General features: G+C 61.3%; 1 protein-coding gene across 1 annotated transcript; it reads right to left on the bottom strand.

Moving 5' to 3' along the window:
• Window positions 1-1,692: 1,692 nt before the first annotated feature.
• Window positions 1,693-11,161, bottom strand: STMN3 (stathmin 3). Its single transcript, XM_065893057.1, has 5 exons — window positions 10,991-11,161; window positions 4,408-4,500; window positions 4,006-4,181; window positions 2,645-2,836; window positions 1,693-2,086 (listed from the first exon to the last, which is right to left on the bottom strand). Exons 1-5 carry the CDS (start codon window positions 11,007-11,009, stop codon window positions 2,027-2,029), a joined length of 540 nt encoding a protein of 179 aa, XP_065749129.1. The 5' UTR covers window positions 11,010-11,161; the 3' UTR covers window positions 1,693-2,026.
• Between the last annotated feature and the right edge of the window lie 2,897 nt (window positions 11,162-14,058).

The following is a 14,058-nucleotide window of genomic DNA, read 5'->3' on the forward strand; positions in this document are numbered from 1 at the left end:
CTCTTTTCTTAAAATCGCCATTGTCATGAGAACTGTTTGCAGTTGTGGTGATGACACACGAGGGTGGGGTTTCCAGGGGGACGCCTGCACAGGCAGTGGCCTCGCAGCTCATCTGACCCCACAGATGCAGGACACACGCTGGGAGGGTTCAACCGTTTCTTAAACACACACATTTTTTTAAATTGTTCATTTGATTTAATTTTTGAGTTCACTTTTACTACGTGGATGAGATGGGTGTGTATTACACTAGGGCTTCCGCTATGAGAGAGCTGCCACCGCTCAGAGAAATCCAACCCTCAGTCCCTTTCTGCTCCCCTTTCTGAGTCCCACAAAAGCCACCGGTGGGCACTGCTGGGTTCCAGTCCTGGCTTGTCACTCCCTCGGGGGCTGTCTCAGTGGGGACAGGGATGGGGGGCACAGGTCCCAACTTCCCCAGAAGCCCACTGCAATGGATCAGTACCCACCCGTGCTCCCGGGCTTGGCTCTGGGAGGTCACCAGCAGTGTCCCCATAGGTTTCTGTAGAACGAAAGCCAGGGGCACTGAGGGCTGCAATCATCTGGTTTCTGAGGCACTGGGTCCTTCCTGCAAGAAACGCCTCAGGCTTTCCACCAAGAGGCTGGCCAGTGAGGACTCGGACCCCAGCGCCCAGTCGTGGGGCTGGGCTGCCAGGGAGAAGAGGAGGCTGCTGCTGTGTCCAAGCAGGTAGCCGTCCTCAAAGGCTGGCGCTGGGGGGTCTGGAGGCCCCCCCAGACTGAGGGAGGGGGAGGAGGCCAGCCGAGCAGGGTCTTGGCAGGAGATAGAGCCAGGCCTCCAACCTGCAGGCTGGCCAGAGTGGGCCACCAGCCAGGAATGGAAGGATGGAGGAGGTGGCTTGGGAACCCTGTCCCCTGCCCCCCGACATCTGAATCTTCAGGCACTGGTCCCCCGCCCCCCAGCATCTACTCAGGGCTCCCAGAGGGGCACTTGTGGCTGCCACCCACTCACACTGGGCCACCTGTCCAGAGGTGCGCCTGAAAGCCCTGTGGCCAGGAACAGTGTGGGAGCATCTTTTGACCAGAGCAGAGGGCACACGGGAGGGGGCTGAGACTCCAAAGGGATATAAGGATGGGTCCTCCAAGGGCATCCACAAAGCGTGGAGGAGAGGAGGGACAGTGGGAGGCTGGCTTTCCCCACACAGGTGCTGGGCTAGAAGGAGATGGCCCTTCTGGGAGGAGGGGCCGGCACGTGTCCATGCTGCCCACAACCCTCTAGTCCACAGCAGCTCGCTCACAGGTCCCTGGTGGAACATGCCCACTCCCCTGAAGACCCAGGCCAAGCCACACCCCACCTCCACTCCAGCCAAGGGCAATGACCGAAGCCTCCCAGGCCAGCCGAGGGTGCCAGCCTCAGGCCAGGGGGTCTCAGAGGGCCCCTGTGCCACCACATTAAAGCGTGCTGCAGCTCCTACCCACCAGTTCCAAAAAGCACCACTGCACACGAGATTCCCAGGGCTGGCCAGTGACAGGGTACCTGCCCCCCACTGCCCAGAGATCCTTCTCTGTCCCAGTCTGTCTTCCTCCGCCCACTTCTGCGTGCCCAGCCCCTCTCCCAGAAGAGGACATCCAGGTGGAGGTGGCCCTGCCTGCCGGCAGGAGCTCCCTCAAAAGACGTGCCCTAAGTGACAAGGTGCTCACAGCACAACGACCTGCGTGTTCCTGCCACCATCGCTGGATTTATTGAGGTCGCCACCACGTCCACTAAGAGGGCTGCCGAGAGGGGACCCAGCCACGGCCAGCCTGGGGCCTGAACTGCGGGGCTGTGTGCCACGCCCTGGGGGCTCCACAGGGAGAGCCTGTGGGCAAAGCCTTGCCACGAGGGCTGGACAGCTCGGAACGCGGAAAGAGAAGCTGAAGCTGGGAGAACAGGAGGGGAGGAGGGACGGGAGCAAAAGCCGCATCTAGACAAAGTCGAACAAAACAAAACCGAAACCCAGATGTGTTCCTGTCTCGTCTCGGGATCCAGGCGCCGCGGTGTCCAAACGGCCCCTTAGCCGGACGTCTCCTCTCGCTGCTCCCTGTTCCTGCGCACTTCGGCAGCGTGCAGCTCCTGCGGGACAGGCGGGGTGGGCGGGGCCCTGCAGCCGGCAGGGGCGGGGTCCTGCCCCCCCACCCCTCCTGGGCTCTGGGGGCCCTGCCTCCGGCTCCCGGGCTTCGGGAACCCTGGGGTCTTTTCCTCCCTAGACTGGCTCGGTCCCAGGTGCGGCAGATGCGACCAATGAGAACACCTTAGTGACCAGGAGCAACAAAGGGCAAGGGCAGGCCTGCGTCACGGACTGCAAGTGCGGCTTGAGGGTGGGGGCTGGCCCTCGGGGAGCCCGGGGTGGTGTCCAGACCCGAGCATTGTGACTCCGGGAATTTCCCGAGGAGTGCAGGCTCGGGGCTCCCCGGAACTAACCCGGTCCCGCTCGCAGGGAGGCTGCTCCGGCCCGGGCAGGGACTCGCCTTACCCTGGCTAGCCCCAGTAGGACGGGGCGTCACGGGGAGGCCGGACTGCGGGAGCGCCGCTGGCGTAGTGGGCAGGGACCGGCCAAAGGCCAAAAGAAGGGGCTCCTGGGGGCCCCCTGCTTCGGGCCCCGCCCGTCCTCGGCCCCGCCCCGGCGCGCACCTTCTCGCGCAGCCGCTCACGCAGTGCGGCCAGGTGCGCCTCGCGGATCTCCTTGCTGAGCTCCATCTTGTAGTTGAGCTTCTCCTCGGCCAGGCGGCTGAAGTTGTTGTTCTCCTCCAGCGCCTTGTGCAGCACCTCGCGCTCGTGCTCGCGCCGCTCCGCCAGCTGCTTCAGCACCTGCGCCTCCTGCGTCTGCGCGGAGGGCCGGGCGGGCGAGCGTGAGGGGCGGCCGGGCCCGCCCCGCCCCGCCCAGTGCCCCGCCCGGTGCCCCGCCGCCCAGCCCGAGCCCAGCGCCTCCCGCCCACCGGACTTGTCCTCGGGGGGTTCGGGCCTACCCTGTCCTGCCGTTGGCTGGGGTGACCACCTCATCCCCAGGCAAGCCCTCCCTGTCCACCCTCGGCCGCAGAGCTGCCCCTCCCCGCTGGGCTCCGGGCGCCCCCCGCACCATCCCGCTCCAGAGTCCCAGCTGCCCTCGGGGAACGTGGGAGGAGCGGAGGAAGCTCTTGTGGGCTGTCACGGAGCCTTCCCCGTCTTTTCCTCAAACGTCTGCCCGCTGAGCACGAAGTAGGTGCTTAATACACACCGGGTTCTGAGCTCCCTAAGGTGCCGGGGGCATGGGAGGGGTCCCAGGGCCGCTAGGGAAGGGACGAGTTGGAACGAGGAGGGTGGGGCTGCTGGCGCCACTGTCCAGCCCTGCTGGTGGCCGCGGGAGTGGACCCGAGGCTCCCAGAGGTAATTAGCCTCCCTCAGCCTCCTTCAGAAGGCTGCTGGGCTCCACCCACGTGCCAGTTACTACTAGTTAACCCTGAGAAGCCTGGGTCCCCAGGGCTCACCGGTCCTGCCGTAAGGGGGATAGAGCTGCTGCCCCTGCCCAGTGGACTTGGGCACCAGGACTGCACTCCTGAGAGCACGTGCTTCTCTGCGTGTGTCTCAGTTTCAGAGGGGTTGGTGTGAGAAAGGGTGGGGAGGGGCCTGCTTCTCCCAGGGGCCCCCTGAGCTCCCAGCTCATGGAAAGCCCTTCCTTCATGCTCCCCTGCTCAGGAGGCTGTCGCCCAGCCTCCTCTCCCAGGGCCCCTCCTGGGGCTACCACCTGACCCTCCCACCCTGCCAGCATGGCCAAGGGTGCCCCTCCCAGCAGTATCTGGTTCCTGTCTCCCTCCAGCTGGCTGCCATTGAGGAATCCTTCCTCCCCCGTCTCATTCTGATGGCTCAGGAGGTGGCCCCGGGACCGTGAGACCCTCTCTGCTACACAGGCCCACAGCCAGTCGAGTGCTTGGAGCAGCCCGCACCTTGGGGACGCTGTCTGTGGCCAGCAAGGCCCCCGACCGTCTTTAGCAGGACCCAGAGGGGTGGCTCCTTACCTTCCTCCGCCCCTCAGCTGCCTCCAGCCGCTTCTGCAGCTCCTCCAGGGAGGTGTCCTTCCTCTTGGGGGGAGAGGAGAGCATGGGACTCTCCGGGGAAAGGTCGGAAGGGGATTTGAGGATGACCTCAAAGCTCTGGCCGGAGGCCCTCTTGTCCAGCTGCTTCACCTCCATGTCTGCAGGGCAAGAGCAGACGGGGGCTTCAGGAGGGCTGCTCAAGGAGGGGGCAGGCCGAGCACACACCCAAGTCAAGGTCTGAGAGGAGGGCTGAGGCTGCTCACGTGGGACTCCCAGGACCGGCCCCTCCCCGCAGGGACCTCTCTCCGGAAGGCAGCCAAGCGCGGGTGCACAGACACCACGGGAGGGGGTAGCGAGGTCAGGGCAGCAGCAGGGCACACTCACCCCCATACTGGTAGACGGTGTTGGGGTGCGGCTGTGAGTAGAAGCAGGAGCAGAGGAGTGACAGCACCGACAGCTCCTTCATCTTCTTGTAGGCTGTGGGCGTGAGGCCGGCCTGAGCAGGCGCCGTCCCATCGCACCTCCAGCCCCACCTCCCTGGATGCCCAGGCCTCCCTGCCTCTGCCCCCGTTGCTGCCTCCTGGCGCCTGTCTGGCAGCCTGTTTACCTTGATCTTTTGTGTCCCACATCTCTGACTCTCTCCGTCCGTCCCTCCCTCCCTCCCAGATGTTGGCTGTCTTTCCCTGGGCACGCCTCCCTGTGGGTGTCCTGCATTGGTCTTTCTGTTCCTGTCTCTGAGTCCCTGCCCCCCTCGCTCTGTCTGTCTCTGCCTCTCTCTCCCTCCTTTTCTCTCTCTTGGCATTTCTGTCTCTGTCTCCGTTCATCCTTCTGTCTTTCTGGCTCTCCATCTGTCACTACCTCTCTTTGTATCTTTACGTCTCCATGATTCTTTGTCACTGTGTATCTTCCCGACTCTCCCCTCCCCCTGCCCCTCCGCGTACTTCTCCTTCCTCCCCTTTCCCTCTCGTGGACACTTGCCCGGTCGGTGGAGAGGTTAACCACCACACTGGTGACTGGGCCAGCACAAATGTAGAGCTTCTGCAGGCAACACTTTCTTGGTCTGTGCACTTAGGTGAAGCCCTCAGACCCTCCTGTCTGCCCCCCAGCCCACCCCCCATTTACCCTGTAGTGCGCCCACCGTGGAGTGAAATCAGGTTCTCACCAGACACGCACTGGCTGCTCATCAAAAGCCAAAGGGACGGGAGCTGTCCGTTCAGCACCACAGCCCGCCCTCTGGCCTTGCAGGGTGAGTGCCCACAGCCAGTGTCCACACTACCCAACCAGAAAAGGAGGTAAGCCTGCTGAGGCCCTGAGCCTTGTCAGGGAAGGGGAGATGCTCGCTCTCAGAATGGAAATAACTGAGCTCTTTGTGGTTGGTTCACAGCAAGCCAGGCCCCAAAGTAGACACATGGGTCTGATGTCTCACTGGCTCTCAACAAACCTGTATGCCCAATACTGTCACCCCCACTCAACCAAGAGAACACTGGGCCCAGTGTTCTTGTTCAAAGCTCCTCCAGAGCAACCCCAGGTGGTCTGTGTTCTTTCCACCACTGCAGTAGGTCCCAAAGACTTGGGGGCTCAGACCCATGCACCTGCCTCCCTGGCTGGAGAAGCTAGTATAGGTCTCTAGAGAGATACTCCACGGAGAGCGACTCTGGCTTCCATGAAGAGCACGCGTAGTTACCCACAGCGTTCTTCCAAGGGGCAGACAGGTTGGACAAGAGACTCTCTGATGAAATTTCACTCAAGATAATGTTTTTAAATTGATTTCACATAAAACTGGGGAAAGTGCTGGTGTAGAAACAGGACACAGGACAGAAGTGACTAGGCCCTGTCTGAGGGAACAGCTTGCTGTGAGCAGGGTCCTCCAACAACCAGTGCAGAGAATGATGTTATTTGATCTAAGTGTCCTGATGACCCAGACTCTTCCGGAGAGAGCCTGAGAAGTTGTGACGGGAGCACAGAGGATTCCTGAGCGAGCAGCAGGGAGAGCCTTTGCGGTCTTGGAGGAGATGCAGGGCGAAGACACATGACTTGGTCATTGGCTCGGGAGTGTGGGAGGGAGGGCCAGGTAGGCGTGGGCCTCAAAGAGGATTTTGACCTGACTTGTCGATTTTGCTTTTTCACAAGCAGAATCTACTCGCGTATTACTTATGTCATTAAAAGTTAACTTTAGAAAGGAGGCTGAGGGGTACCTCCCAGGATGTGTGCTTGGGAGTTAGAGGAGGCAGGACCAGGCAGAGCGGCTCTCCAGGAACAGCAGAGCAGGAGATATGTGGACACTTGCAGAGGCTGGGGAGGTAGCCAGGCCTGTGCTCAGAAGGGAAGGTGGGGCAGGGAGTGACAGGGAGTCTGGTCAGGGGCCTAGCTGGGTCCTGGGAGAGGCCAGGGAGGAGGGGCCTCAGTCTAACCCTGCCAGCACCCACCACTCTGGCAACAGACACCAGCCCCCTACCCTGACCTTTCAGAGAGTCCTTTCTCATCCCGTGTTAAAAGCTCCGAAAGAGGGCTTCCCTGGTGGCGCAGTGGTTGAGAGTCCGCCTGCCGATGCAGGGGACGTGGGTTCGTGCCCCGGTCCGGGAGGATCCCGCGTGCCGCGGAGCGGCTGGGCCCGTGAGCCATGGCCGCTGAGCCTGCGCGTCCGGAGCCTCTGCTCCGCAACGGGAGAGGCCACAACGGTGAGAGGCCCGCGTACAGCATAAAAAAAAAAAAAAAAAAAAGCTCCGAAAGAGTCTACCTTACAGGCCAGGAACCTGGGGCCTCACAGCTGCTCAAGGCCCTCACTGCCTCAAGCCTGAGATTTTCCCAGGAAAAGGGTTGCAAATTAATAACAGAGGAATTTTACAGACAAATGCCAGGGGCTCCCTTCCAGGCAGCTGTCACCTCAGCCTGGAGGGGGGCTGGTGGCAATTCAGGGGCAGGAGGGGGAGCTTGGGCAGGTGTGAGTGTAGGCAGGTGAGAGGGGAGAGGGCTGGGGGCTCAAGACTGAGGTCAGAGTCTCTGAGGTCATGGCTCTGCCCAGGGGACAAGTGTCCAACTGGGAAGTGAAGGACTATGTCCCGCGGCTGCAAACAGGGATGCAGCTTGGCGTCTGGTGGTCGTGGAGATCCCCTGGGTTGGTGGCCTATGAGGACCTTCCTTCTCAGAAGACCCTTCCTCAAGAAGCCCAGTGGGAAGGGGCAACTCCCCAGGAGGGGGCTTGGGAGTGAGGCCTGCGCTGTCGTCTGGTTGCAAGTCAGAGGGGACTGCATGGTGGGTGGGGAACCGGCAAATTTGGAGACAGTGAGCAGGGGGCAGCCTGCACCGGGGTTGGAGATCAGGGCTGGGCCCAGCCACATGCAAGACAGGAGGGTACGCCTGTATTTTCAGAGCCGGAGGGGCTTAAAGTTCCTCTCATTGCAGAGGGAAGAGGTGGAGGCCCAGACCTCTCCACAGACATAGCTCCAGCCAGGAAGTGGGGCCTCGAGGCACGCCCTCCCTTTTCTCTCCTCACCAGGACCCTCTCTTCCGTCCCCATCACTGACTTCAGAAAGTCATTAAAAACAAATCTCTACCGTGAACTGGATTGCTTTGATCCCCCTTCATAGTAAATGTTACACATGCAAAAGTGCATATTGGCCTGTTGGATGATTACATCTCAGAAGAGCAAGAGTTAGAAGGCACCAGGTCAGCCTAGAGTACCTGGTGACAACAGTAATCGTGCCCAAGGGGGATGAGGTGGGCACACCACACCCTTCCTCCGAACTGACTCTCGAGACCAGCCAGACCAGGCAGACACCCTCATCAGCCTCATTTCTACAGAGGAGAAGGAGGTGCAGAGAGGGCAAGTGGCACCCCCAAAGTCACACAGCATGCCAGGATGGCAGCCCTGTCATGAGCCCAGGCCTCTGCACTTTCCTGTTGGGAGCCTCATGGTGGGTGGGTGGGGGGTCTTCCAGAACTAGGAGGGAAGGGGGCCCACAGATTCCTGCTCACCCCTAAAAGGGCCCTGGAGGCTGCTGCTAACTGCCTCCTGACAGATGGAGCTTGTTGCCACCCAGGCTGCCCCTCTCTCACTTGTCAGAGTCTCCTCCCTCAGTGTCGGGAGCCCAGCATGGCAGGAGTTGACAGCAGCATTCACCTTTCTCTGGGAAAGGTGACTGCAACAGTCATGCTGCCTGGCGTGGACTGGGCACTCACCTCTTGCCAGGCCCCGGGCCAAGCACTGTTTCCTGAAATAGCTCATTCAACCCTCAGAACAAGCCTAGGGGAGGTGCTGTCACTATCACGGTCACCCCGATGGGGAGATTGAGCCCCTGAGCGGCGAGGTAGCAGGTGCAAGGCCTTGCAGCTTGCCAGAGTTGCATAAGGGGATGAACATGAGCGAGTCTACAAAAGTGCCTGAAGAGCTGAGCACCTGGGAAGGACACCAAGACGCAGTGTCCTCAGAACACAGCCCACCAGGAGGCACTCAAGGGCGAGGCAGGGGCAAAGCTTTCCAATCTATGCACAAAGATGAGGCTAAGAGCAATCCTGCAGCGGCCACAGACCAGAGCAGAGGTGACACTTCAAGGCCACTGAGGCACGAAAGTCTGCTCCAATCAAAGATGTGTTTTCAGAGAGAAGCCATAGCTGGTTCACTTACACCAATTTTGGCCACAGTTACCGGCGCTGTCACGTAGCCACTTCTGGGCCAGACCTCTCTCCTATCAAACTGTTATGTCCGGGAGAAGCTGCAGGGGAGCACAGGTGTGTGTACACACGGGCTGCACTCTATAGAGGGCAGTGCTGATGACAGAACATGAAAGGCCCAGCCCCATGTGATGTCAGCTATGAGCAGTTCTCCAGCTGGTACTGCAGTATGTCTTTGCTGGCCATGCTGGACAAAACTGACCAATGGCACTCATGGTCTCCTTCTTTCTTTTTTCTTTAAAAAAAAATTTTTTTTTTTGGCTGCTTTGGGTCTTTGCTGTTGCACGCAGCCTTTCTCTAGTTGCTGCGAGTAAGGGCTACTCTTCGTTGCAGTGCGCAGGCTTCTCATCATTGCGATGGCTTCTCTTGTTGCAGAGCACGGGCTCTAGGCACGTGGGCTTCAGTAGTTGTGGCATGTGGGCTCAGTAGTTGTGGCGCACGGGCTTCATTGCTCCGCAGCATGTGGGATCTTCCCGGACCAGGGATCGAACCCGTGTCTCCTGCACTGGCAGGTGGATTCTTAACCGCTGTGCCACCAGGGAAGTCCCATGGTCTCCTTCTTGACACCAGGGGTAACTTGGACACCCAGAACAATCCTGGGGAAAAGCATGGGTCAGCAGTGCCCCAAAGTCTGGCCAAGAAGAGGGTCTGGTGCCAGGAAACTCTGAGGTCGGAGGGTCTGGGCCCAAGCCCTGATGGCCATCGATGGTGTGGCTTCGTCTGCGTCCCTCCAGCGCCTAACCTCAGTCTGCTCATGTCAGAAGGATGAGAAGGAGGCCTGTGCAGGGGTTTTACCAACGAGGTGAAAAGCTGATAAATGCTCCCAGAAGTGGCTGCCCACTGTCCCCCAGCTCAGGCACAGATGGTGAATGAGGACGCACAGACCTGCCCCAGTGTGGGACTGGGGCCGCACTGGCCACCCTCACCTGCTGGTCCCAGTATCTCTGGGGATGTCAGGGAGAGGGTAGGGAGCGTATGAAGTCCAGATGGATAAGACCCCCAGATGGATGTGGGGGGGGTGGTCAGTGACGCACGTGGTCCCCTGCCAGGCTCCTGCAGAAGTCACTGGGGGCCAGAACCGCCGGCCCTGAGGGGCGGGGTCAGGGCGTTGCACACGTGGGTGGGCGGAGCTCTGGCGCCTCAGACAGAAGCGGGCACTGCGGACAGAGGCGAACTATCTGGGGAGAGGGGATTGCACAGAGCCGCCCCCAGGGCGGACGGAAGGGTGGGCGAGGAGACGGGGTGGAGGTGGGGGCCGCCTGCCCGCCTAGCCATCTCGGGCACCGAGTGCAAAGGTGAAGCCGGTCCTGGGAAAGCCAGACTGGGCAGAGCGTTCCTGAGGAGAGCGACCCCCGCGTCCTTGCCCCGGGGGTCGCCTGGCAGCACTCCCGCGTCCAGTATGTGTCCCGCGTTTCCCGCCTTGCCCGGTGCCCGCCCCTCCGCGGCAGCTCCGCGCCTTCTGCAGGCCCGGGAAGAGAGGGTCGTTGCCTTTGAGGGCGGTGGGTCTGCAGCTGGGGAGGTGGAGCGGCGGGGGAGGGAGGGGCAGACGCCCCCATCCTAGAAAGGCTCGGAAACAGCGGCAACCCATCCCCCATCCAAACCCGCAGCGTAAAGGGCGGTGGCTTTTTCGACCGGGGCGGGTGGCACCGTGTCACAGAGGGTGGTCCCGAGCCCGCAGCGGCGAGGGGAGGGGCGGCGACGCGAGGTGAGGGCGCGGCTCGGCTCAGGTTTCCGTTTCCCGTCTTCTCGCAGCGCCCCTCCCGTTCCCCGGCCCCTCTGTTGGCGCAGGGAGAGCCCGGGCCCCGCCGGCCCCGGGCTGGGACTCCTGCAAAGGGTCCCGCGCTCCTCCCTCTGACCCCCGAGAAGGCGCGGTCCGACCCGGGTCTGGGGTCCCCGGGCGCCTTAAGGGACCCTGCCCGCATCCCGCGAGCGCGCCCACCCACCCATGGGTCTCGGAGCCATCCTGAGGCAGTCGCTCCCGGCCTGGCACAGCAGCGCCCCAAGGGGCAAGGGCACCCCTGCACCGATGCCCCCACCCCGAGCGGAGCCCCTGCTCTGCGGCCCAAGTCCGTTAGGCTGGCGCCGCAATCGCCGCCTTATGGGCACCGAGTCTCCCCACCCGGCGGCCCTGAACCCCGTCTCCTGCGGGTTCCGCCCGGAGAGCGCCCGCGCCCTTGCAGAGCGTGGGGTCCGAGATGGGAAAACACTCCGTAATCGGCCCAGCGGTGGGCGAGGCCCGACAATAGCCTCTGCTCAGATCCGCCGCCCCAGGACTCCCGATGCCCCCGGTGCCTACCGGACACGGTGCTGGCCATGGTGCTGGCGGCGGTGGGGTTGCGGAGGCCGGAGAGACGCGGGCGGTGGCTGGAGCTGCAGTCGGCGAATGCTGCAGTGTCGGGGAGGGGAGGGGGCAAGGGAGGGCAGGAGGCGGGAGCAGCGGGGAGAGGGAGGGAGGGAGAGAGAGAGAGCGAGAGAGAGAGAGAGAGAGAGAGAGAGAGAGAGAGAGAGAGAGAGAAAGCGCCTGGCTGTTGCACGGGCTGCAGCCGTCAGAGGGAGGGGATGATGGGAGGGGAGAGATCAGCCTGGGACGCAGAGCTGAGCGCTGCAACCCGTTGCCCATCCTCCCACCGCTCACCACTTGGAGCTGGTGCCCCCCCAACCTGACTTTGTGCACTCCCCGGGGGGGTGGCGGAAACAGCCCCCAATTCCCCAGGGTGGGTGCAGCAGGAGGCGATGGGCCTCAACATCAGAGTGGGGTAGGAGAGCTCTTCACTGAGGCCAGTGGAGGCTGGGTGGTGCCTTCTGTGCGCCCAGGCTTGTGCTGAGGGCTAAGCGAGTCATGGATGGTGAGGGTGGGGGCTGATCTGGAAGGCCTCCAGGGGCATCCGAGAGCAGCTCCTTAGGCAGAGAAGAGGGTAAATTGATGTGAAGAGGCCTAGAACAAAGGCTTTGGAGCGAGACGGAGACTGGAGCCAATCCCAGCTCTGACATCTACTTGCTGTGTGACTGAGGGCGAGTTTCTGACCTCTCTGGGCCTCCATTTCTCGGGTGTGAGATGAGACAATGGTGTCAGTGCCCAGGTGGTGTAGGAGAGATGTGCACACTTGGTGAGTCGGTGGCGTCCTGCCCCTCCCCCCGCCAGACTCAGGGGTTTGGTTGATACCCCCAAAGGCAGAGCTGTTCCCGCAGTGACCATGTCACCTCTTTGGTGATGGGGATGGGAAGTCAGGCAGATGGAGCGTCATTCCCGTTTTAGGGACGGCACTGAGGCCAAGAGAAGTGCTGACTCCACAAGCAATGAAGTCCTAGAACCAGAGCTAGATCTCTGGGAAACCTCGGGAACACACAGAGAGATGAGGAGGGCCCAGGACCTCTGTGTGCACACACAGCAAGCATGTGACTGGTTAACATCTGTCCTGTGGTCCACATGGGGTCGGGTCCACCATGGGAGTCCCACAGAGCCTGGCAGAGCAGACACTCAGTGCAAGTTGGTTGACTTGCTCGAGATCGCAGTGCCTGCTGAGTGGGCTTGCTATGGCCAGCCTTCTTCTCCCCTTCTGCTCACCTCTCAGGACTCAGTACCACAGCATTTACGTGTTATAATTAATAGGAGCCTGGGCAGGAGTCCCTATGCACAATGTGTGACCAGGGTCCTCAGCTCCCTTTCTGGCCCAGGAGTTTGCCAAGTCTCTGGGTCCTGGACTTCCCTTCCTTGGACTTTTGTGGGGGAAATGCCATTACTCTCAGAAGATGGGGGGTGTGGAGGTGAAGAGTGGGACTCCTGGCTCTGGGACTTGCTGCCATCTTCGGGAAATCTACTAACCACCCACCCCGTGCTTCCTTTCCTCACTTGTAAGGAGTGGATCATAAAAGCACTTATCTCAGGGGTCGTTGGAAGGACAACCGTGTTAATGCCTGCATGGATGGTACTGAAATGTGTGCCTAGTGAGCATTCAGCAAGTGTGTGGCTGGGTCTCCTCTTCTCCAAGCTCCCTGCTGAGATAGACACTCTACTGTCCCCTCACTGGAACAAGTGGGTGTGGGTGGATGCCAGTGTGTGCCAGGGGCTTCCCCAAGCATGATCTCACACACATCAGCCTAGACACTCATGTGGCATTAAGGTGCCATCAGTGGGAAAACATCTGGACATTAAACAGCCCACAAGACCCTCTAAAATCAGCCTTGCCAGCTGACTGTGGGCTGTCACTTCAGCGTCAGTTTCTTCCTGGTGCTCTTTGGGGCATGCTGGGGTCACCTAGGCAAACACTTCTTTTTTTAAAAATATTTATTTATTTGGTTGCGCTGGGTCTTAGTTGCGGCTCATGGGCTCCTTAGTTGTGGAATATGAACTCTTAGTTGCAGCATGCATGTGGGTTCTAGTTCCCTGGATCAGGGATGGAACCTGGGCCCCCTGCATCGGGATTGCAGAGTCTCAACCACTGCGGCACCAGGGACGTCCACAGACAAACACTTCTGACCACACAGAGCTGTGCAGACCCCTGGAACCTCCCTGTTGACTGCCAGCTGGTGCTGGGTGCTGGGGATTCAGAGGTCCCGCCCTGACCAGTGGGGGACATTGACCGGAAAAGCGGCTGGACCTAGAGGACAGTAAGGAGAGGATCTGGTGAGGCTCTCAGGAGCCGAGTCACGGGCAAGGGGCAGCCATTTGCGAAATTTAAGGAGAGTGATCAGCTCAGACTCGAGTCTTTAAAAGACCTCTGGGTCTTTCGAGAAAAGGGAAGCCACAGGAAACCTGTTAGAAGGCTTGTGCTGTTGTCCGGGCAGTTGTCCGAGGGGGCTTGGCCCAGGGGGGAAGTGGAATGGAGACCCTGGTGGGGAGGGAGGAGACGGCGGGACCCCAGGTTCGTGCCCGCGGGCGAGGAGGTGCCGGTCACCGGGCTCAGGGTCAACTGAAGGGGCGGGTGCGACGTGGAACGCTGCGCGCCAGCAGAGCGCGGACCCCGAGGGAGGGGACCAGTTTCCGGCCGGAGCACTGCGCAGCGGACCGGAATTGGGGGCGGAAGTGCAGCGCGTTCACGGATGACTGCGCGCCTCAGCCCGCAAGGTCGGACCGGCTGCCTCCTGAGGACGCGGTGGTGGTGAGTCGGACGGACTGGGGCGAAGTCCTGGAGATCCCGGTCGTGGAAGGCTCCCCGCCGAGACCCTGGCACTGGAACCTGTGCCCAAGCGGCGGCTTCCGCAACTGCAACTCCCGGCAGGCCCCGCGCAGCCCTCGGGCCGCGCGCTGGCGATTTTGGCGCGCTGCATTGTGGGGCGCGTAGTGCCCGGCTCCGAGCTCGTGGAGGGCGCCGGGTACGCGGGAAGGGCGGCCCGGCGGGGTTTAGGAGCGCGGGCTGTTAGTCC

Source organism: Phocoena phocoena, chromosome 15 (genome assembly GCF_963924675.1).
Source record: "Phocoena phocoena chromosome 15, mPhoPho1.1, whole genome shotgun sequence".
NCBI classification, from domain to species: domain Eukaryota; kingdom Metazoa; phylum Chordata; class Mammalia; order Artiodactyla; family Phocoenidae; genus Phocoena; species Phocoena phocoena.